Source organism: Calypte anna, chromosome 1 (genome assembly GCF_003957555.1).
Source record: "Calypte anna isolate BGI_N300 chromosome 1, bCalAnn1_v1.p, whole genome shotgun sequence".
Classification (NCBI taxonomy): domain Eukaryota; kingdom Metazoa; phylum Chordata; class Aves; order Apodiformes; family Trochilidae; genus Calypte; species Calypte anna.
Window position 1 is genome coordinate 71567788 of NC_044244.1, and position 25736 is coordinate 71593523.

The 25736-nt window shown below is 36.9% G+C and overlaps 1 protein-coding gene across 7 annotated transcripts in view; it reads left to right on the top strand.

Moving 5' to 3' along the window:
• Positions 1-23010, top strand: part of DCAF6 (DDB1 and CUL4 associated factor 6) — an 86784-nt gene extending 63774 nt beyond the window's left edge. For 4 of the 7 annotated variants that reach the window (XM_030469300.1, XM_030469303.1, XM_030469305.1 and 1 more), the window contains 6 exons: positions 2973-3014; positions 8938-9076; positions 14863-15019; positions 16557-16645; positions 20904-21009; positions 22566-23010. In XM_030469300.1, coding sequence (XP_030325160.1) covers positions 2973-3014; positions 8938-9076; positions 14863-15019; positions 16557-16645; positions 20904-21009; positions 22566-22630 — 598 coding nt within the window. In that variant the 3' untranslated portion in view covers positions 22631-23010. The remainder of the gene's footprint in view (positions 1-2972; positions 3015-8937; positions 9077-14862; positions 15020-16556; positions 16646-20903; positions 21010-22565) is intronic. The other 3 variants (XM_030469301.1, XM_030469304.1, XM_030469306.1) reach the window with 1 other exon arrangement.
• Positions 23011-25736: the final 2726 nt, after the last annotated feature.

Sequence of the window (25736 nt, forward strand, 5' to 3'; positions counted from 1 at the left end):
TCAATCACATATGAAATGGAGGGAAAGGAACTGGGAAGTCTTCTCTACTGCTACTACAACAGTTGTTACAGCACATAATTCCTTTCACAAACTGATTAAATTTATATAAACTCTCCCCGGCCCCTTAATGAGTGGGAAGCGACCTCAAAACATTGCTTCTATAATGGGTATAAATTGACTAAAATTAGTCACTTTGTTTTGTACTAACATACTGGGTTGATTGAAATATTTTTTTCATGCCAGGTGCTTTTCACTTGAATGATGTTAATCTTGTCCATTTTCAGCTTTTGTCTCACCACACCCTCCTGGTGCCAAGTTTTCCTCATGTTTAGCAGTAAAAAATTTGTGGGTTTCCTTCCATCATGCTGGTTCCTATCTGTGTTCTTTCCTGAATATGGTAGACTGGAATTATGCACACTACACTGTTTGGATTTTGCTAGGATTAATGGTACAAGTATTATTCTTGGTCTAGAGAAGATTCTCTGAGACACAAGTGAGCTGTAGTTAGCATTATTCTTCTCTCTTGCTTACAACTTTCTCATTGTGGTGGCTTGTGATCAGACACATGATAAATCAGCATACTGAAATCTTTCCTACTTTGTAATTTCTAATTAGTCTGTTCTTACCTTTCACCAGAAGGAATCTCAGAAGTGTGTCACTCCCCATTTTATACTACTGAATTTATATCCATCTCTTTTTTCTAAATGTTCTGCAGTCCCCTCTGTATTAATGAAGTCACCCAACCTCATGTCCTCAATGCACTGCATGGGTACATTTTCTGACATCTTTTCAAAGGCTGTTAGCAATATATTAAACACAACTGCCTGACACACTGGTGCCTAATTCCACCAGTATGCTTCCTCTATAGGCTTACATTTTCTCTTTTCTCACATAGTGAATTGTTTTACCTAACAGTTCTTCTACTAAATCTCATTTTCGCAAGTTTATTTAATGATCTAGTTTACAATGTGTTATCCTGTAAGATAATGAATGGCTTTAATATAGAAGTAATAAAGTAGTTTTTTCTCTATAGGGTATCTAGGGGATGTTGCCTTGGGGCTTGGTTGGTTGGTTTTTTTCCCTTTCAGGAGGAGGTTATAAGGCTAGTTTACAGAAATCTACCTTTTGTGAACCTGTCTTATACAGTGACAAAAACAAAGTTTAATTCTACTTTTTCTGTGGGGGAAAAAAAAAATTAAAAAGAGGATGTAGCCTTCTGAATCAGAATGCTGAAAGCTGTTTGAATAATAATCCTTTGCCGGTATATAACATTACTAGTTTTATCTACAATGAATTTTAGGATTCCTTAGGGCTTGTTTTTTATATACCTAATAACTCAATACTGTTTATATTGAAGAGAAACCCTACAGTTGGGTAAATGAAGATTAAGAAAAATGCCTCAGAGTAATTTTACCACTGTGATGTCCAACTTTCTTCCTAAGAAAGGAAGAGTAGACCTGGCTATGTACTTGGAATTAATTAACTTTTCTCTTAAGAAAAAGAAGTTGCAGAAATTCCCTTTTCATAGCTCTGTTGATAGTAGCTGCAGTTAAACAAAGGGAGGATTTCTGCTGCATCAACTCCACTCTTCTCACTTCAGTTTTAGAGAGATGGATGTAGTTTTCAGATTTATGAATAGAATGTTGTCCATGTTGCAAATCTAATGTTTACAGAACTTCAATTATTAGAAATTTTTTGGGTATACAAATCCAACTTTTAATGTTTTCAAAACAAGGATTGGGTCTTTTTCTCTGTCTCTTACATAATCTTCAAATAAATACAAAGGATGTAATTTCTTTCTCTGCATGAGGGTAGGTAGTTTCTCACCAACTAACCTGAAGTTGAACTGTCAGGGAAGACTGTGCAACAGAGAGGGAAATACGAAGTTTGCACCCACTTTAATATATTGGAAAGGACTTAAAATAATAGCAGCAAAACGTATAGAAATACAGCAGTCGTTTGGTTGATAAAATTGACTAAGTAAATGTTAACTAAGAATCAGTTTGGAATAGTTTTGACTCAGAAGGATGTTTCTTTGAAATAAATAATTGATAATGCAACAGCCGACTGGTTTCTCTATCATTTCTGTGGCCATTACTTATCATTACTTATCATAGAGGAATGGTGAGCAAAAGTGACTAAAAGGAGACTAGATAGTGATTTGATTTTTTTATTGTGAATGGACTACTCAATACATTTTTATTTTTATTTTTTTAATAAATTTATATGGAGCTCCACAGAATATTTCTAAATTTAAAAAAAAAAAGATTTTGTAAAACAGAACTTTATCTAGATAGGGAAAATAACCTTCTGGATTTTTTAGAGATCCACAGGGAAAGTTCCTTTGTCTTACAAATATGACGATATACCCAGGTTGTTAAGTTTCAAAGTATGCACATAGCATTTCATTAAATCTTACTATGGTCCAGCAAATTTATTTGAAATAGAGACAGGTGATACAGCTTGCCTTTGCACCATACTTTATAATCTGTGAGGGGGAAAAAAGCAGTCTAACAAAATGTATGTTCTTCATGCACAGAGTGCATATTTTAACGATGGATCTTAATTTTCACAAATTAGTCAAAACAGCTCTCTGAGGGCTGCTTTCCTACCTAAGTGCCTGAATTAATTTTGTTTCAACTTTGACAGAAGCTGACCTATGAGCTTGGAAAATGTTAAATGAGTAGGTTAAGATTTCAAACAACTGTGACTGTAAAATGGAAATGATTATGCAGCTGCTTCCACTTCTGCTGTGATCTATGAAGAATTACTGCATTTAGATCAACCTTGTGTCCTGTTATGTATTCTAAATATTATTTTTGCTAAAATGAAAGTAGTCTCATGTACTAACACATTGAGGAGGAGTCTTCTCAATTGGAATACATAGAGCACATTTTGTAATAGATGCTAACCTTTTAAAAACATGATACCTAGCATTTTTGAATGACTTCAGTTGTTGTTCCCTTTACTAGATATAATATCAGAGGAACAGCGATAGGTGATAGAATAATGAGGTAATTATTTTCTTCCTCCCCTCCTCCTTTTTATTGCCATATAATGGATTTATCAGGTTCTTGTTTTTCATATGTAACTGACATTTTAAGGATTGTTGTACTTTAAATGCTATGAATTATGGAGCATATTGCTTGAGTTATATATAGCTGCATGTATTGCATGGAAATTGAAAAGAAATGGCAATGTATACATTTAACAACCTATTAATCTTTTTATTGTGTGCCATAGAAATTAATTGAATTTGAAGTGTGTAGTTTGTGAAAAGCAAATCTTTATATTCAGCTGCTGAGGAAGGTGTTAAATTTGCATGTGCTGCTGCTGACTTGCATTGTCTGATGGTAAAGAACACACAGTTCTGGACCAAAATATAAGAATATATGTATCAAAAAGCACTTACTTTTTTTGCCCGAACAAATTTAGAGAACTGAGAATAATTATTAAAGCTGTATTTGTTATATGTATTTAGCAAGGTACATGCTAAATTTTATACAGTGTTTCTTTTAACGTAGTTAAATGAAAACGTCCCTTGTTCTGATGTTGTTCCCTGAAATACTTGAGTGCATTAATCCTCAGAGCATATCAGGCAATTTGGGCAATTGTGTTTGGCCACACACAATGAAGTAGGAGAAACAATCTACTGTGATTTATTGTCAAAGACTATATATAGGGGAAATGGCACAAAATCATTCTAATGATGCAAATTATGTCTTTGTTTTGTGTGGCTGGAAAGGAAAAGGCTCAGGATATGGTTTCATAAAGGACTTAGCCTGACTCCTGTGTTTTAAATGCCCACAGGAAAATAAGGCACGTGTGTATTTGTCTTACATTCCAATCTTAGCTGCAATTCAAATGGATTTAACTGGGCAACTTTCTTCAAGGTTCAGGAATCTGTGTACTTTCTGTTCTTTAAATTTCACTGTGGGCATTAGTTCTGTATTCAACATGCTTACCATGAAGTTCTTCTTTCCTTCAGCACAGCCTTTGCTTCATATTGCTATAAATTTAATATAAAAATGAATGATGAGTTCAGCATTACATTTTTTATCAGTATATTTTTCTCTGATTTACATTGTCATTCCACAGTGTATCATGTGAAATTCTAAAAATTTTTTGTAGCTGTGATTAGTTGAAATGTTGTGTTGGAAGGCTGGGAAACAAGACAAGAGGGCAGGGTCTTAAGTTGTGCCAGGGGAAATTTAGGTTAGATATTAGAAAGAATTTCTTTACGGAGAGGGTGATCAGGCATTGGAATGGGCTGCCCAGGGAAGTAGTGGATTCTCCATCCCTGGAGATATTTAAAAAGAGACTGGATGTGGCACTCAGTGCCATGGTCTGGCAACCGCAACGGTGGTAAAAGGGTTGGACTCAATGATCTCTGAGGTCCCTTCCAACCCAGCCAATTCTATGATTCTATGAAATGACTTAGAAATGCATTACAATAAACATTTATTTTTATATGATCAACAGAAAGCCTTGGCTTTCTGGTAGAGTCAGCGTGCTGTTTTGCCCTTGTTTATGAACTTAATACTTAAAATTTGAAAGCAATAGTAAATGTCTTCCAAAGGCCCATTTGTTTTGGATATGGAAAATATTTCAAGTGAGAAGATCGCAACAAGAGGGGAAAAAAATCCTAACTTCAAAGAGCAGAAGAGAAGGAACCAGGGTTTCTGGTGTGTAGCAAAAAGAGACAATGTTTGTCTGTGTGTAAGCAAATTTGGAAGCCTAAGAGAAGTGACAAAAATTCTTCATACTGAGTGAATCAATACTGAGCTCACTACAGAGCTGAGGCAAGAGGGATAGGAAGCAAGTAAACATGAGCTTTACAGCCAAATGCCTGGCTCAGGAGTCTATCAGTCTGCAGTAATGGCCTTTGGAAGAAACAGGGTTATCTAGGGTACCAGATTAATGTTATGGCAGCCACAACATCTGGAGCTCAAGTGGAACGAAGTTTGTAGCAGAATTCCTGTAGATTGCTTGCACATTCAGTTTATGGATGAAGAGCCTGTAATTTTTACTGTATGTCTTCTAACTAATAGATGAGCATAGCTGTTTTAAAATATGCAGGGCCAGTTAGCCAGAAATTGTTGAGTAACATAGGTTGGGAATTCAAAAAACCTGAAAAACCCCAGAAAAAAAACATTTTAAGGAACAATATGTGACATGTTGTTTTTTAAGAAATAAACTAGTTATGTAATAGTGCAAAATGCAGAGGCTTTCATTAAAGAAATCTTTATTACACTTCGGAATTTCTAAACATACAGAGAATGTTTGGTGTGACACTTTTTGTTTTGTATTATTTTTAAGGCTTAGCTTACATGTCTACATATTTTCCATGTCTCTGTGTATATAAATACATAGCTGTAGATCAATCTGCATCACAGGGGGTTTGTGGTTTGGTTTTTTTCTTCTGAACTTACATTTAATTGAAAAAATATAGTGGCTTCACTTCTAAATCCCCATTCCACTTGTCTAGAGCTCAATTTAAATGGGCTTTTGATCATTAATGTTTACAACAATTGACTTGGAAGACTTCAAACCTGCCTGATTATGGGGGGCAAAACTTGTGCTCTAGTTGGTGACTATATTCTTACTTTTGAAAGTAACTACACCACTGTTTAAAAATTATCTTTCCACAAGGCATGTTCCATAGATGTAATGGAAGTACCATACGTTGTTGTGGGCCCGGTCTTACTAAGACTCTGCACACTTCCTTTGTAAGATACTGCACTAAGGCACCACAAAATGTCTGAAAACACACTTAAAAAGGCTTTATAACTGCAGACCAGGCAGTAGGACTGAACAGTATGGCGTAAGAACACTACCTACAGTATAAAGGCATAACTAAAGCAAAGTTCAGTTCCACTGACTTGACATGACCTAACGTTTTCTTTACCATAAAAATAATAACATGATTCTATAGCAAACATTTATCAGGCATCTTCCTTATTTGATGGCTGAATGTGAATACATAATGCTATCAATTGATGGAGTTGCCTGAGGAGTGCTAGCACACTGCATAAATGTCAGATAATGAAATTTTGTGCTTGGAAGAGTACACAGGCTGGAAGGGAAGCAGCAGATCTGTCAGGCTTAGCTTAGGCTGAACTTCAGAGCACTGCAAATTGCACAGCATGCTTCTGTATCTGCTGATGTTCCAAGTGATCAGGCTAGTATCTAGGTTTATGTTGGCAGAGACAGGAACTGCTTATCACAAATATTTAATAAAATATTAAATTAAAAAGCCACTAAAACAAATACTTTGGATTTTTTATTTGGTTTTGTGTGTGATTCTAGAGAGTTAAGAAAATATGAATTTATGAGGAACTAACACCTTTCAGAGAGAAACCCCTTTCCTGTAATGTTTTTTTCCCTGAAATGTAATTAAATTGGGCTCATATTTATCTTTTCTGGAAAAGCCTTCCCTCTGCCAGGTGCCTGCTTTTAGCAGTGTGTTCCTAGAGTGCCCAATTACAGTATCACAGTTACAGGAGTGGGTGCTTGGCTGCATTCTCCCTGTTGAAGGCAATCAGTGATTTCACAAGATAATTAAATATCAATCCATTCATGTGTTTTAAGACAGGCTCAAAATCAAGATTTTAAATGCAGAGCTGAATTAATTTGAAAGACATTTTTTATGAAAAGTTGCTTCTGTGCTTCTGCTTTTATCTAAAAATGCATGATTCTGACTGCCCATTAGTCTTGAGGTTATTTCTAATGTCTGCATTCAAAAGCAGGAGAATTTTGACAATTAAGTTTTTCTAGAAATACTAAAATGAAAAGATTAGGCAAGAAACTACTTTGGGTTACCAATTTGTTACTTTAATACTGCTTCCTAATCCCGAGACTCTCGTTACTGCTATTTAGCAAGTAACCTCTCAGAAAGAGCTAGACAAGCCTACTGCTTTGTCAGTCCTAATGGTGTTTAGTTTCTCAGCTTTTTCACTGCACATTAATTAGTGTGGATAATTACGCTGAAAAAAACCAAATAACAATCATAGTAAGTGATAGGTGTAAGGCTAGCAGGTTGAGAGCTGTGTTTCCAAAGCTTTGTGATCACTGGTGGGTAGCAGAGTAGTTGTTAGGTTAATCTTGCTTTTACTGTCTCACACAAACCTCATCTTTTAAGAACAACTATAGGTATGTACAAATAATTGTTTAAATCTTCTCTAGGTGTCTTATGTAGTCTAGCATATACCTGCCACCCTTACTTTTCCATCATATATAAGTAAAATGGTCAGGAGAATAATTCCGTGATCTTTAAAGCACAGTATATAAGGAGTATTTTTCCTCTGTTGTATGAAGACTTGTGTGAAGAGGCCTCTTCTTAAATCTTGAAGATTAAGTTATATCATAAGGGCTACCTAACAAATACAGTATATTTATCTAGTGTATAACAAGGAGGAACTAGAATATTCTTAGGTATGAGGTTTTGATAGGATAAAGTACTCTCACCAAGACAGTCATAGTAGTCTATTTTTTCTGAGATTGTTTGGTAGATTAATTTCTAAGAAATGTATTTCAATAGATAGTCTGCTGTTAAGTGGATCTGTTGACTAGTACTTACAAATCTCTTCTTTCTATAAAAAATAAAAAGTTTTTAAAGCTTGGCTGCGTTAGCTGATCTGTCTTGGTATGACAGTTTGTGGTTAGTTTTGAGGGGGTTTTGTGGTTTTATTTTTTCTGGGGTTTTTGTATTATTTTTGTGGGCTTTTTTATTATTTTTAACCCTGTATTATTTGCACTTGTTTTCCTTCTTTGACTAGCTGTATGATAACACTTTACCTTAATTTTTTTGGTTCAACTTTCTCCCATGACAAAAATGAATCAAACATCTCAACCAACCACTGGCTGAGAGAACAAGTTATGAGATACATCTGGTGGATTTTTTTCTGGAAAAGGTCTGGTTGCAAGGGTATCAATGATCGGTGACTAAAACATGATACCACATTATTTGTGGATAAATTCAGGCTACTAGCTGCCTGGTAGCAGTATACTGAAGTTGCAAATGTATTCAGGTCTGGCTTAGTTTACTTTTCAGGGTAATATAAAGACCTATTATAGTTTGTCTCCTTGCATTCTGCAAAAACCTGTACTTGCTCCTTTTGTGAATGACATTCTCCTTGGACTGTTTAGGACTTAAAGCTAACAGCAGCCCTGACATGGAATAAAAGATGAAAAAGAATTAGATGCTGGGATGTGACAGTTTGGTTATAACTGGAATTCTGGGGATCTGCAAACTTAAAGCTAAACAGGAAAAATTTGGAACCAGAGTCTTTTCACAGATAACTGAAAAAGTAGACTTCTGGAATTAAACATTCACAAAACAAAATATATAATTTAGCTAATTTTTCTTATTATTCTCAGAAATCTTTATCCATATCTGTCACTGCTGAGATAATTAATCATCTCTTGCCTTAGTGGGTAGGAACTTTTTTTAAGCTGTGTAATTCTTGTTGTACAGAAATAGTGAAGAAAAATACATGTGATGACATTTTTAGGGAAGAACCAAATCACACTGGAAGGCAGACTAGATACTTACTAAATTTTACATTTGAAAAAAATCTGTTTTGGCATAGATTCTTCACTTCAGAATTTAGCTGCCTAATGGGTAGAGGATATCTGTAGCACTGAAGAATAAAATAGCATGTGATTTTTGCCAACAGCTGAAGTTTGTTTTTCAGAGAGGGAATAAAATGTTGCATCACTTGACCTTCCACTGTCTTGCATGCTATCCTTGTTCTAAGCCAGGATGGAAAAAATTGAAGTCTGTAATTTTACATTGGGGATAATGTTGGTGTCTGTTCCAGACTTATGGAGAATGTGTTTGAGTGCCTAATTATTATTTTATAGTCCTTTTTGATAGCTGGTTTCAGTGATTAGAGGTGGGGTTTCAGTAGTGTTCTCTTTTTCTGCAATTTGTAGACGATCTGCTGTTGCACGCATCCAAGAGCTCTTCAGAAGGAGGAAAGAAAGAAAAGAAATGGAAGAACTGGAAACGTTGAATATTCGACGTCCTTTAATAAAGATGGTTTATAAAGGTCACCGGAACTCCCGAACAATGGTACAAACTCTTTGTTTGCTTTGGAAACTGTAGAAATTTTATGGACTGAATGTAGCTGCCACATTGATATGCTTGCCCCAGAGGGTATTGAAATGTATTTTAAGAACTTTTCTGTGTAAATTCCATTGGAAGCCATATAATTCAATTGGAGCCATAAGCTCCAAATGAAAATTTAAATTATCATGACTCATATCACTGTGTTAGGCATTTAAGTTTTCTTGAGTTAGAAATTCTTTCCCCCTGTCTTTGAAATATTGTACATTTTTCTTAACTACTTCATTTTTTCTGTTAGTTTAAGTGGTATAAAATGCACCTACCTTCACAATTTTATTTAATTTTCACTTTCCCTACCAAGATCTTTAAGGTAAAGATTGAATAATATTTTTTTAACAGCTTAGAAGGGAAGGTGAGGATTAAGTAATGATTTTGAAGAGTTTTGACATCTCTGAATTAAAAAAAGATAGTGCTAGTTACTAAATTGTAATCTAACTACTAGATACTCTTTTTCAGTATTTTGAAGATGTGAAATTCTAAGTAATAGGTGGCTTTTTTTATGAGCAGTCGGTATACTATTTTTCAGATTATCTGAGGAGTAGTCGATCTATTTCCAAAAGCAATTTTCCATTAGTTTAAAAGTCAAATCATCCAGCACTTTGTAGTTAAGCTTACCTAAGTGGTCTTCATTCACTTAGTTATTATTATACAGATTATTTCACAGATTTTGTTGTTTGGTTTCTTTGAGATGTGGGCTGATGCTTTTGCTTTTGTTTCACTCAAGCACCTATGGCAAGGAGTGCACACAATGGAAGATGATGTCTTCATCCCTGTTGGTTTCTGTGGTGGCAAATGTAATTTTTTTTTTTTTATTGATTGATACCCTCTTTCCTGCAAGGTGAGGGCCTGTGGTATATTCCTTTTAAGTTTGTGAAGGAGACAACTTAGGTCTTGTTTCCTATATACCTGAGCAGCCCAGGTCTTCCCAATTACATGACCATGAACTATTTTAATATGTGTTTATATATATATATATGTATACAGATACATATATATATATATGGCCTCATCAGCCATGAGCACACTTGCAGCAAGCGTGGGTAGAGCCTTCCTAAATCTTTGTTCAGGAAGCCAAGCCATAATGATGATTATATATACAAATACATATGTATGTGTATATATATATATATATATGTATATGAAGAGTGAATTAGTGATGTGCGGACAATAATTCTAGTAGTTGCTTATTCTGGGAACTCATTTGGTGATCTTATAATTGCTTTTTAATAAGCATATTTTAAATGTGATTCTTACATTGTCAGAAAGCAAAAGATAAGTTTTGTTTGCTTGCACTGTTGGTAGGATTGGAAGATTCTTAACACAGAGATCTCTGCCATGTAACCACCTGAGTGATATTAGTAGTGGGTGTTACTGTTTTTTCATGAAACAATCCTGAAAGAATGGCAGCAGTGGGTGTTGTGGTAGTGGAATGATGAAACAGTGGGTTTTCTGTTTCTCTTTAGTTCTCTGAGGGAAAGAATGCTCCTGTGTTCCCAAATTTCTTTTACTCTTGTTCAAAACTTGTCTTTTGCCACAAGCCTTCAGTTCTGTGTTTCTCCTGTCTCTTCCTCACTATTTTGCCCTTCAGTCCTAGTCTTACCTCCTTTCATTTGTATGCTATTCTTCCTCTATTCCACTCACACCAATTCCCAAATCCCCATTTTAAAGTGTTGGTCTTAAAGAAACTTGTCAATGGGGCATCTCTGTGTACCTAATAAATGAGATACATTGTGTATGTCTATAGTATAATTGTATATGAATTTAAAAAGAAAAATTTTAAATATTAATTTTAATTTTGTTAATTTATGTGGTGCTGAAATTAGGTTTTATAAATATTAGAAATGTAAAATCAGCAGTTACTTAAGGGAATACAAAGGAAACAGAAAAAATTACTGAGAATTAAAATATAACATCATTTATTATTGGAGGTAATTTAACTTATAACAGGGTAGTGATAAATATATATTAATAAAATAATAATTAACAATAAATTAGCATTAAATTTATGTTAATAATGAAATTAATAATATAATGAATAAAATGAGTAAAAAATATATATTAAGGCAAGACAAAAACTACCAGAAGATGGATATATTGGAGACACATCTTTTACTGCAGAATCCAGGAATACAGTTTTTCTGGCCTATTTTTAGACATCAGGTGACTATTGCACTGACTGCAATTCTTGGTACATGTTCTATAAAGATCTGGCAAACCTGAAAATTAAAACTGGACATACTCATGCTGGAAATAAAATAGATCTCTTTAAGAGGAGTTTGGGTTCAGCTTACTAGTACAGTTCTTTTTCATGTTGATTTCTAAACCAAGATAGCTGGGGCAAAGCACAGAGCAAGACAATTTCTCTGTCCTTTCCTCTAGGGCATTTTCTGAGAAAGCTATGGAAAAAGAAAGATAAGGATGTAGGTACTGTCCTCTATAGAGGTTTATTATGATGTGTTTCTTGGAAAATAATTCCACAGTAGGATTCTCTGTAAATGATCTCAAACTCAAAATTCTGCCACATGTGTTGGAGATATTTTTAAATACCAAAAATTAGGAAATTATTTTATGCTGAACTTGAACCATTGGACATGTTCTGTTTCATAAATGAAAGCTGCTCCACAGGAAACTTCTGTTTTCATAGGTATCTTTTTTGCCCGCTATATTTCAATTTAAAGACCCTTATTTCTTAAGCAGTGCTGGTAACTGTTTATAGTTAAATATTGTGTGTAGGATTACATTTTTATCTTGTAGACTCTTCAGCACAAGCATCAGACTATTGGGGACCTTATGTCTTATGACTGAGTTTTGACTGCTCTTGAAGTAGTGTCCCTCCCCCATCTGCCACCACTGCTCATCTCTGCGCCGCTCTGTAGATGATGCAGGAGAGCGATGGAGAAAGATCCTGCTGCTGGACTTTTCCTGTTAGGAGAATAATATTGGTTGTTTTTGTGTCCTACTTTGAGTAAAGTTAGGAGTGATTTCTGAAGGAGATTCTAAGCAATAGTGGAGGAAGTGACCCATTATTGTTTGCACAGACTAATTTTTTGGCCTTGTTTGGGTTATATCACCTAAGACGGGAAGGCAAGCAAAGCCTTGGTATGGAAGGATTATTTTACATTTTACAAACTTGATGGTTGCTTCTTGAAAAAAATATTCTAGGGTGCCTGTTTGTTTTTTTCTGAGAAATTGAATAAGCCACATTCTTGCAGGCTGTAATTATAGGAGTATCTTAAATGTAACAGGTGTAGAATAATAACAACATTATATTTCAAGGAAGTGGATATCTGATACTACTGCTGCTTTTCCTGGCCTGCAATTTCTCTGCCATTTACATGATCATTTTCATTGTAACACTACTCTGTTTTATAGGACAGGCTCCTTCAGCTGTCTTCCATTCTGAAACTCATGAGATTGCAGATCTGGGAAACACTCAAGGAATCTGGGTTTTCCCACTGAATTAGTAAATGCACAATTAATGAAATATACAGCATTTACTACACAAGTAATTATTTATAAATAAGTAATCTTTTAGAATTAAAAAATATAATAGTCTAATATAAATACTAATTATATTAATATAAAAATATAACTAATATGTTTATATCATTATCAGGTAATACATTGTTCTTATAATCCTATGATACTACTGTGTTTGGAGAGGGGGACGAAACAAAGAGGAAACAGTTTCAGGTTTATTGACTTGCTTGTCTCCTAAAGACTTTTTCAAGTCAAGGACAGGTCAAGGTAGCTGTCTTGTCATTGACTGTATTTGCTGTTTTCTTAATTATCAGAATCAAGAACAAGACAGTGTCCATTTTGATGGGCAAGGCAGTCACTCCATTAGAAAAGTGTTCACAGCATTGTTAGTAAATGGGATCCAAAACAGTGATGCTGATGAGGCTGTGAATATTTATGGAGTTTAAGACAATATATTGAAATACCTACTGAATTACAGCACTCCCACAAAGAAAGGGAAATAGGTGATGTAATAAACCATCCTATACTATACTAGCCTAAAGCATCCTGTTGCCTAACCCCCACCCTTTCCATTTTACCTGGAGGATGTTGTTCCTCTCTCTCTTCTTGTGAAGAGAGGGCCCAAAGTCCATGTGTTGATGGTGGGGGAAGAAAGGCAGAATATGATGGGAAACCTTTGGCATCTTTGCTCCAAAGGAAGCTTTCAGTCAGCCTCCCATAGCTAGAGAAGGTCTTGTCTTCTCTGCCCTTCCTGGAGAAGCTGCCAGAAGGAGCAGCCCAAGTGCACACTCTCTGCCTCACCTCCCTGGGAGGCACTGTAACAAACTATACAGGTGTGTCAAGAGCTGCCTGGTGTTCCGAAAGCCTCTTGGCATCCAAAGTGACCTTGGATCTTTTTGCCATTCTCATCAGTCAATGGCACATCCATCCTTATTTCATTCACTCACAAATGTGCAGACTCTGAAAAGGCGGTGTTTGAGAATTTCTTCTCTTCTTTTCTGGTGTATGAAAATTTCTGAATTTACTTGTTCTGAAGTAACCTGTGCATCTTTCGAGTACAAATTATTACTGTGTTATTCTTGGAGGCGTAGAACTTCCTCCTTCAAATGTACAGTTCTCTAGTCAGACAAATCTTGAATGTTTTTGAGTTAATAAAATCCAAGGCTGAACTACAGTTTTATCAATAACTTTATGGAGGGATTAGCTGTAGGCCAAAACCAAAGATCAGCCAAGTATAATTCTTGATGAGTAAGTGATTTTAAAATTAATAGAATTTGTGTAATGTTACTTGGGTCAGTGCAAAGTCCATAAATTGGTCCAAGATGTGAGAGTGACCTTCAGTATGTGTGAGCATCAGACCCTCCGACAACTCGCTGCCTCTGCAAGATAGATTTTACCTTGCTGTCTATACACAGCAACGTGTTGCTTTCAAAAAAAATAGTCCATATTTGCAATGTATTACACATACATGGGCATACTACTGTTACATGACAAGTGTTAGCTATATCACTTCAAATATTTTGCAAAGGGGCTTGAATACCTCAACAAAGTAATGATAGGAGCATTCATATAGAATGGAATGTATCATCCATATGTCAAGAAACCTGTGATGTTATTGGTTCCACATGTTCCTACTTTCATTTTTTATTACTAAAGTAGTTGAAGCTGAAGTGTTGCTTCTAGCCAGGTGCCTTCCTTATTTAGTGGCTTATAACTTTAATTTAGGCCTTGGACTTAGATGTCTTAGTTTTTATCTGATTGATTATAGAGGCTGGAGAAAAAAATTCCTAAGTTTGAATTTGTAACTCCTTTTCACCTGTCAGACCCAGTTAATTCCCCCTACTTTTCCTAAGCTTCTGTCTCATCTCCTCTTCCTCTATAAATGGAAAATACCCACTAGGGTTTAGCTTGTTACTCTCTTTACCAAACTCTTCCCAAAAGCTCTTTTATATACCCTGATTTTGGTGTCATTCTTGCCACTTTGGAAAGTGACAAATCTTCTGTCATTTATTTCTAAACAGCTCAGTCTGCCCCAACCCCTCTCCTTTTTTTCTGTTAGCAACTGCTTTGTTCCGGAGTTTCTTCACATTCTGAATTTTCTTGATAATTCTTCTTTAAATGATTCCATTAAACTGTCTTTAATTCTTACTTCAGTGTTACTGCAGAAATGGAACTATACTCTTTGATGTGTTTTCCAAGCTAGCCTTATAAAGTAATGGGTGTTTGTTGGGTTTTGGTTCTGTTTTTTGCAGATAAAGGAAGCAAATTTTTGGGGATCTAACTTTGTCATGAGTGGTTCAGACTGTGGCCATATTTTTATATGGGATCGACATACTGCTGAGCATCTCATGCTGCTGGAAGCTGATAATCATGTGGTGAACTGTCTTCAGCCTCATCCATTTGATCCAAGTAAGATGATAATTCTTCACAGTCCTTGGGTTATCTGTAGTAAAGCAATCTAAAGCCGTCTTAAATTCTTTGCTCAATGTAGAGTATTATAATGATTAATGATCTATTGTTCATTTTCCCACCATAAATTAGATGGTACTGCTTTTAATTTTGTCTTTTAATAATGACCTCTGGCCCTTAAAACTGTCCTTTACTCTTAGAATAACATCTTGGAATGAAAACATTACTGACACAGTATTTATAGAAAGTTAAAGTACAGCATTTCTTGCTCCTCTGAATACACTGAATGTTTGTGTGACACTCAGGGAAATGCGGGGTCACTGAAATGCCTGCAGCATTTTAGGAATTGATATTGGAATCTGATCGCTGCTTGGCTCTGTTCAAAAAAATGAATGAAGTGGGTGTCTCTCTTTCACTGACTTTTTAAGATTAGAAGAACGAATAAAATTCACAGAAATTCTATTAAGTCGTATTAGGGCAAAATATTTATAGCAAGGCAGGCCCAAAGTAGTAGAAGGAATCATATGTCATCTGACATGTGGATGGGAAATCTGAACCAGTCTGCAGCTTCCAGAAGAGTTGAAGAAAGTATTCGTGTTATTTCTGTTTTCGTAGTTTACATGGCTATAGAGTAGCAGTCAGCTGTAAATAAATTAGCAAGTAAAGTTGTTATAAAAATACTAGAGAGGCTGGATTTTTTTTCAGACAGTTTGTGGAAACATGGAATACTGCTCTGCACTGGATAAGCCTTGAATGTAGGAATGCTTAACTGAAAGTGTGTTCCTCTACATGTTTGGAGCATGGGGTTAGCTTGAATATTTAGCTCAGAAGCAGCTTTCAAAATACCCTGTAGCTTTAGTGATTTCTCAATGGAGTGTGACTGTCTCCCAGTTACAGACTGAAAATATAATGAAGAGGTCATCCTCCTTGTAGTACAGTTAATCCTCCACAGTCTTCCAGTCACTGAATCCTTCCTATGCAGTTTTTATCCCTACAGGTGTTTTGTGCAATGATCTAAAGAATGTTCTGCAGCTTTTCGTTTTCCATATTTTAATAAGTGTTTTTAAGAGCATCCACTCCTTTTTGTCTTATTATCAAATAAACTTACATGGAATACACTCTAGTGATCAAATGTCTAAATAGTTTGAAAAATTGATTGTATTTTCATATCTAGGTCTATGTGTCCTAAGGCTTTGTTATTAATGCATATATTTATCAGGCCATCAACAGAAATATATTAGTAGTGACTGAATTTGGTTTTGCTTTTTGCTTCTATTTTATGTGTATTCCAGTGCCTTTCAAAAAAAATAGGTCTTGATGTTTGCATGTGTTTTCTTCATATATATATTAAAAATATACAGTCTACATCTCAGATCTCATATGGAGACTAATTACATAGCTGCATGTTCAGCATGGGAACTGACATTTGCAAGTAGATGCTTGAAGTGAAGCACTTTTCATCAGCTCCTGTTAAGTACAGAAAATACTGGTAAAGGCATAACACATTTAATTTAGAGTTATTATTACTTACTTCTAGTTCTGGCCTCTTCGGGTATTGATTATGATATAAAAATCTGGTCACCATTGGAAGAATCCAAGATTTTTAACAGAAAGCTTGCAGATGAGGTAAGAACCTTTCCTCATTTTTCACAGTAATGGTGCATCTTTTAATTATATAGAAGTCTCTTGTGCAAATTACTGATATGGAATTAATAGAATTGTTTAATGTTCAGCAAATGAGCTACAAATAAAAAGCTGTTCTTCATAGTGCCTAACTCTCATGTCATTGGCAGCACCAAAGGCACTTTGTATTCCATTAACTGCCTCAGAAATTATATTATACAATCCAGTGTTATGTGCATGAAAGAAGTTGGAAAAAGGATGAAAAGTCAGATATAGCAGGAAAATTGTCAGGAATTGCAAAAGGAAGGTAGTGTGTATTTGTTTCTGAACAAATAAATTCACTGAGTGAAATGCAATGGTATACCTAAGACCATGGAATGCCAAAATCAGTCTTATGAAATATTCTGTGGCCTAAAAGGTAGGTAAGGTTAAGATTGCAGATGGGCAACTTCATGGAATAAAGCAAACACTGCAAACCCAGACAGCATGTAAAGTTGTGTAACTCGTTGTTTTCTTACCCTCAAAGCAACAAGAATTTATATAACAATGAACCTATGGTGCCCATGTAGCTGACTGCTGAATAATCATAATTTACTGGTTTGCATAACATAATTTATTAAAATTTTTTTTCTATAAGTAGTATATTAAGGCAAATTTGGTTGTGGGATGGTTTGGTGTTTTTTCTTTTCTGTGCAATCTCTTGAGCTACAGAGCTATGGAGAAATAATAATTTTAAGAAAACAGTCTACTATATTTGTGCTACATATATATATGTAAGTAAACAAAACCACAAAACCCTTAGCCACCACCTTCCCCTCCCCTTGAAAAAATCCCAAACAATCCACTTGTGAGTTTTGAACTTTTACTGTGATTTTAACAGTAGTAACACTGAGTGAAGTGACATTTCTTTGTGTATTATATGGTAATTTGTATTAATGACTTCTTTTGGAGGCTTTGGCATTTAGAAATATAGCTAAACATAAATGTATGCAAGAAGTAATCATTGTATTGCTACTTTTGTCAGTTGATTTTCAATAATAACAAATTATTTTAAAAATTAGGGGTTTTTTTAAATAGAAATTTAGAATGTTCAGAAAACATTGTCAGAAAAAAAATTAAAATAGTAGTGAAACAGTGAAAAATAAATGTTTCTGTAGATATATCAGCAACAAGAGAGGAGGGCTAGGGAGACTCTCCATCCTTTATTAGATGCAGATGGAAACACAGTGACCAAGGATCAAGAAAAGGCTGAGGTACTTAATACTTTCTTTGCATCAGTCTTTATTAGCAGGACTGCTTGTTCCCTGGGCACACAGTCCCTTAAGATACCAGACAGAGATGGGGAACAGATTAGGTCCTCTGTAATCCATGAGGAAATGGTTATGGACCTGCTTCATAAACCAGACACTCAAAAGTCGATGGGGTCAGATGGTTTACACCCTAGAGTGCTAAGAGAGTTGGCAGGTGTGGTTGCCAACCCTCTCTCCATCATCTTTCAGAAGTCCTGGCTAACCAGGGATGTCCCATTGGACATGTGACACCCATCGTCAAGAAAGGCTGGAAAGAGGATCCCAGTAACTACAGACCTGTCAGTCTCAGCTGGGTGCCAGGGAAGATCATGGAATGGGTAATTTCAGGAGCCATTATAGACCAGTTGAAGGTCAACCAGACAATCAGGCCCAGTCACCATGGGTTCATGGAAGGCAGATCCTACTTGACAAACCTGATCTCGTTCTAGGACAAGGTGACCTGCTTAAGGGATGAGAGAAAGGCTGCTGACATAGTCCATGCCCATGCCTTGGGTGGGCACATATTCTGCTGGGTTAAACACTGGCTGGATGGCCAGACCCAAAGGGCTGTGATCAGTGGAGTTAAATCCAGCTGGCAGAGAGTCAGGAGTGGTGTCCCCCAGGGCTCAGTGCTGGGGCCACTCCTGTTTAACATCTTTATTAATGATCTTGATGAGGGGATTGAATGCACCCTCAGTAAGTTCACAGATGACACCAAGCTGGGAGGGAGTGTCAATCTGCTGGATGGTAGAGAGGCTTTACAGAGGGACCTGGACAGACTGGATCTTTGGGCTGAGACCAACTCTATGAAATTCAATAAGACCAAGTCTCAGGTCCTGCATTTTGGTCACAACAACCCCAGGCAATGCTACAGGCTTGGAGAAGAGTGGCTGGAAAGCTGCCTGGCAGCAAAGGACCTTGATGTATTGATTGACAGTCAGCTGAATAGGAGCCAGCAATGTGCCCAGGTGGCCCAGAAGGCCAGTGGCATCCTGACTTGTATCAAAAATTGTGTGACCAGCAGGGCTAGGGAAGTGATCCTGCCCCTGTACTCAACACTGGTGAGGCCACACCTCGAGCACTGTGTTCAGGTTTGGGCCCCTCAGTACAAAAAGGACATCGAGGTGTTGGAGCAAGTCCAATGAAGGGCAACAAAGCTGGTGAAGGGTTTGGAAAATAATCCTTTATGGGGAACGACTGAGGGTGCTGGGGCTGTTTAGTCTGAGGTAAAGGAGGCTGAGGGGAGACTTTATCACTCTACAAATTCCTGAAAGGAGGTTGTAGTGACAGTGGGATTGGTCTCTTCTCACTGGTGTCAGATGACAGGACAAAGGGAAAGGGCCTCAAGTTGCATCAGGTGAGATTTAGGTTGAATATCAGGAGAAACTTGTTTACAGAGGGGTTGTTAAGCATTGGAATAGGCTCCCCAGGAGCCTAGGAGACTCAGGGAGTCTCCATCCCTGAATGTGTTTTAAATATCATCTGGATGTAGTTCTTGGGGATGTTGTTTAGTAGTGGGTCACCAGAAATAGGGTAATAGGGTTAGGAACAGGTTGGACTCAATGATCTTGAAGGTCTTTTCTAGCCTGAGCAATTTTTTGATTCTATGAAAATTTGATGACACTATGGGTTGTTTACCTGGTTGGGGGTTTTTTGTTGGTGTTGTTTGGTTTATTTGTTTGTTTTTTCTTTTAATCCTTGTATTGAAATACCTATTTAGAGGATAGGAGAGGTTTAAGGAAATCAGATGTTTTTCACTGTGTTGAGTTTGGCTAAAGCAAGTGGCCAATGTATCTAAACTGAATTTTCCATAGAGGGAAAGTTTAGGGAGAAAGAATTGTATTTAGGGAAAGTTCACTATATATAAAACCATATTGAAAAATGAGAGGCCATGACCTGAGTGAGAAGGGAAAGGCAGTGGAGACAGGAAGAAATCTCTCAGTAGAAGAAAAGCATCAGAAGCAGGATGTAAAAAGGGTGTTAGTGATGATGCACTGGAGAAGTAGGAGGTGAAAGGGCAAAAAATGTCAGCCTGCTGTCTTCATTGTTTGCTTCTTTTTGGGGTTGATCAGTTGTGCCAAGTGCCTGGTAAACGGATGAATGGTAGAAAAGAGGTGCTTTTGATTTGGCCAGGAGAAGGCCAAAGCAGACATTTCCTCAGAAGAGGAACAGGTTAGAGAAGGAGTCTCACAGAGAAAAAGAAATGTATTGTGTTTCTGCTTTACAGCAGAAAAGGAGGACTGAGTAATGGTTAGAACTTGTCTGAATGTAAAGAAATGTTTATTCTTAGTTATGACAAAAGGACATCATCTAAAAGGAAGGAAGTGAAAAAACTGAAAGTATTTGTTAGTGAATTCTTTTTTCCTTGAAACTAAGTGGGAGCTGATTTTTTCAAGTCATTGAGGGGCAAGCTGTAGAGCTGTTTAGAAAGAATGAGCTGAAGAACTAGCTGAAGCAAGTTCCTGACCTGAGACTAATTGCTTGTGTTCCTTGGATTTTCTCCAGAAGTTTCAAGGAGCATGAAGGTCAGAGTTCAGGGTAACCTCATCTCTTTTCCCTCCCACATTTTTGGCTAATGCTGATATTAGAACTTGTTCTCTACAAGAGTTGCCATCTTACAGCATAACAGCTGTACATAACAGCTAAGACCCTTTCATTGGTCCTCCTCATTTCCAAAAGTTTTTCTCAGTTGCTCATCTTAATATCTACCCTGCATTTGAACAATGGAATGATGATCTTAGTATAATGTTCTTTAGACAGATTATATTGGATACCTGTGGGCAGATCCCACTGTCTGACTTTTCTTTTCTTGCCACACTCAATTGATGTAACTGTTTTCAATAGTAATTATTACTCCCTTGTTGTAGTTTTGGACTCTGTAAATGCCCTTTGCATATGAATTTTGTATCTACAAACCCACATTGATGCAGTACAACATTGTGTTTATTTTTATTCTCTTTTTACCCCTCCAGGTTATAACACGTAATGAGTTAATGCTGGAAGAGACCAGAAACACAATTACTGTTCCAGCTTCTTTTATGTTACGAATGTTGGCTTCCTTGAATCATATAAGAGCAGGTGAGAGACTTCTGAAGAGCTTGTCCACCACATTCATTATGAAATAGCAGATGGGTTGGGAAAGTCTAAAGATCTTCAGCTGTTTGTGGTTACATTTGGGGTTGGTGAGAAGATTTGAAGGTTGTTCAAGGGACTCTCAGTAGAAGCACTTAGGAACTACTTCTTTAGTGTGAAACTTGTAATATTTTTGCAGCTCTTATTTTTTACCTCACAACAAAGCGAGAAAAGAACAAAATATTTTTAGATGTTACAATACTATCTATAGCTTATTTGTAATGTAATACTAATCAGATGTTGAAAAATACTCTCTTTACTATAGAAAGAACTTTAGGTTGAGTGCTGTGTGATGGGAAAGCTATTTGGAATGACTGGAATGAATCATAAGGTAAACTGACTGTCATCATGGGCTTGGTATTGTCTAGGGGAGAAGGAGGATATAAAGATACAGGTCTGTGGGAGATGAGGCACTGCCAGCTGTTCCTGGGGCAGGAGGTACTAGGATGTCCCCTCAGTGAAGGGGCAGTTCCCTAGGAGCTGGAAGTGGTGATAGAAGGGTTTGCACGGAGAATTATCATTGGGAATTGATGCTCCTGGGTTATAGTGCTGATGAAGCAGACCACAATGGATTGATACTGAAGACATAGGACAGTGGAGGAACATCATACTAGGTAGGAAGCAAGGATATGAAGTTTTGGGAGGCTGATATGATGTATGTAATGGAAAGTATGAAGGTGAAAGTGACTGTAGGTACTGAATACTGGGACTTGGGCACTGGCTGGGGAAACCAGTGGGCTGATGATAATGAGAGAAGAGGGAAGCTCTGCCTGGCAGCAGCTGGTGCTCCTCTGTCACCTTTTGCTGATGAGCAAAAATTAGTCCAGAGGAGGCCACTGTATCCAGCCCAGCCTCACCACACAGAATTACTTGTGGGGGTTTTTTTCTTCATTTGTTACTACTTCTTCGGATTACTCAAAGAGCTTCTTAAGTATTCAGCTCGAGTGAGTTACAATTCCAGCAAATACCTGTGTTACGGCTAGGTGCATTATTTCTTAACCTGACAGTGCATGCTGTATGTTTGATAGATATTGAGCTATTCATGTTCCACTACACATTTCTGTATTGGCTTTGCTCTAAACATTTACATCAAAACATACTTTCTTGGATGTATACAGTGGCAGATAGCCATTCCCAAGTTTTCTGGAATACGGTTTAGCTCCCCAGAACAGTCTTTCAGTCCCTTGTATTCACCATCTCTTTCTAAAATTATGCTTGCATTCATCTTGGCTGTGCTGGCAGCCAGTCAGCAGCTGCATGCTTTCTCCTTTTGTACTCAAATTTCACTTTTATGCCTGGAAGTCCTTTAGGGCCTTTCTCCTGTTCTCCTTTCTTGTGGTAACATTCCTACACAGTCTCTCCTGTCAGTCTGTATGGACTTCATTTATTGTATAACCCAAAGCCACTGTTTGTTGTGTAATAGCCCAGGAAGATAGCACACTACAAATATCCACCAAAACCTGAAAACAGGTTTCTCTTTATGAAATCCCCTTTTCTTACAGACCGATTGGAAGGTGACAGATCAGAAGGATCTGGTCAGGAAAATGAAAACGAAGATGAAGAGTAACCAGAGGTTGTGTGCAAGCACCTACACATTAATGGAATTTGTATAAGACGTTAATTATATTTTTCCTTACAGAGCTTTAGTGCAATTCTAAGGTATTGCTTTTTGGATAACCTAACCTTTTGTTTTTGAATGACTGTGTGCATGACTTTGGGAGAGTGTGCAAGTAAACTAAGCAAAAATGTTTTTAAAATGTTTTGCCATGTATGAGGGGTGCTAGAAGATGCGAAGTGCAATATTTTCCTTAACCTGCAAATGTGGGAGCTTGGATCAATGTTTTAAAGTAACTTTCATTATAGTAAAAACGTTGGTTCAAATAAATTTCTATACCTGCTGTTTGCATGTTTGTTGCTTTCTAATTAAAAGATTTGGTTGTTTTAAGTGGTTTTGTGTTTTTTCCTTTGTGCAGCCATTGATTTTTCACCCTGTAACTATGACCTTATTACTGCCTTCATTTGCGTTGTTTTTTACAATGTTTATGAAGTGACAAATACAATTACTTCTTAGAGTGAGCACTGGGATTTTCTGTGCCTTTGGGACCCATGCCTCTTGGTTCTTGAATTTCCATGGGCATAACCCACACATGCAGATGCAGAATTATCTCCCCATCAGTCCTACAGCAGTGCTGCTTCACATGCTCCGTGCTTGAATCTGTAGTGCTGGTGACATTGTTGTGTTTCACTCACAGATCCATCAGTATGTGTTCCTTGCAACAACAGTTTTATCTTGGTTTTCATTGGATTTAGAACAGACCTAAAAAAGGAATTTAGTGCTAAGGACCACAAAGTTGAAAACCCTTGAAAAGCCTTGAAAGCTGCTTCCTAGGAGTAATTATTTGGGAAGGAGGGCAGGTCAGCCTGTGTAGCAGGTTCTAGCCTTGAAGTCAAGGAAGGAAAAAGGAGCAGGAAATAAAAAAAAGCTGGCTTTGCTCAGTGGCTGTTCTTGCCAAGGATGGCAGACTCTGTGAGGCTCACCGAGGAATTACAGAATGCTGTGAAGAATTCTAAATCAGATGAATGGGGTGCTGGAGGCTTCATTACCCTGTTATCATGAAAATACACATTCATCACACAGTATTGACAAACTTTGCTTACATCAACAAAAAGAATTCCACAAACCTAACTCTAAATAGCATTATCACAACATTCTGATATCCTGTTTCAGGATTTGGTCAAATTGAAAGGACGTGGAGATGGGATATAAATTGCAGAAATAGATGGAGATGGGAAAATTAAATTTATTTGAGGAGATGCAGAGATTTATAAAGGAAGAAAAATGGGAATTCTATGGAATTCAGCTGGCAGTAACACTGAAGACATTGGGTAACAGAGAAGAATAATGTGAGCAGAGAGGGAAAGTGTCAGGAGATGGATAATGTGGTTGTGTTGTTTTGTTTTTTAAAGGAGAAGGTAAGAAATTAATGAGAAAGAGCAAAGTATAGCAGTGATCCAGTGCAGGGAGCTTAGGAATGGAGAAAGATGGTGCCAAGAAGATGGAGGTTTCTGAACACTGCAGCATTGTGGAAAATGAAACTTCACACCCAGGGGAGGTTGGTGCAACATGGAATAGAAGTCTGGTAAGCATTTGAGAACATATGAAGGAGCAAGAGTGAAAGAAGTGAAGGTAAGTTGTTTTCTGTTGTGTGTTTTTTTGAAGTATGGAGTAAAAGTAATAACTGATGAGGATATTTGTCTTTTCCAGTGACACAAAGAGAAAGAACCAAGTGGCTGCTTTGTTGGAGGTGGGAGCAGAAGATTAGGTTTTCCTCATGAAATTGAGAAAGCATTTTTAGACCAGCAAAAAATTAATTAATGATTTTGTGGTACATGTATTTGGATGCTGAGGTGGGTGGGAATACAGTGGTCTGGAGTTATTCAAGCGTTGTTGCTCAAAGCACTGCACTGAGGTGTATTTTACCAACAGGTGTAAATTAGACCTGAATTTTTGTAACAGAACAGTTCTCTCATTAAATTTTAAAGAACTATACAGTAAATATCTGTAGCGTGCTTCATGTCAATAAGGTTGTCTGCTGTACTTTAGCTGTTAGCAGTACCAGGAATAAAGCTGTGTTTGTGTTACCTGTTGCAAAGGTGGACCTTTTCCACAGCTACAGGTCCTGTGAATGCCATACAGTAACAGATTGTTGGATGCAGTTGTTAGGTCCTCTACAGATGATATGTGAAATGTATTTACCTCCAAAAAGAATGAGCATGGTGTTTCTATAGAAACCCGACTTGTTATCTTTAGAAATTACTAACTTCTTTCCTTTGAAAACAAATTCTTTCTCAAAGAACTATATGGAGAGGGTATCCTTTATTGACTAGAGAGGTTTTATAAATCATCACTGTGGAGGTCTTAAGAGAAAAGACCTGCTTTTCCCACTTTTACTTTTGTTGTAGCAAAAGACAGTAAAGAGTGTACAATATAAACAAAAAGCAGCAACCTTCTAAATGTCTTTATTGCAGAGTTCCCCAAAAAGTACATTATTCCCAAAAAGTCTCTATTTATTCAAAAGCTAAATATTAACTTTCATGCCAGGTACTTAGCTGTTGCTTAGTGATTAAAAGGAAAGTTTACGCTCAGCAAAGGCAAAAGTTTAATATTTGAAGATTTATTCAAACTTCAATGAAAATTTTCAAGCAGCTTCTCTAAAACTAAGATATCCGTAGTGCTTGGGTTGTTTGGTTTTGGGTTTTTTTTTCATAAACACTTAAGTAATAGGCTAAGTCTCAGTTCCTAGAACTAAGCAATAATAGGAGTTGTTGGCAGGAGTAGGAGGGATGCTGGTAATTCTAGAATTTGTAGTAGGAAAAAAAAAAATTGAACACGTGCACAGAAGTAAATTAGTAAACCAACCCACAATCCAAAGCCTCGCAATTTTAGAAGCGAATCGTTTGGTCTAGGAATGATTTCATGCTGGGAGCTTTGAGGTGGGTGATGTTGCAGGAGCTCCCTCTAGTGCCACCATTCGTGCTGCATTTGTAGAAGCGTCTGTCCTGTCTGCAGGGAGGAAAATCCGGAGACGGGTACTTCGTGCTGGTAGTGATGCAGTACTTGAGACCATCGTTCGTCCTTTCAGGTAAACCAATGAAAGGAGAAGAACAACAAA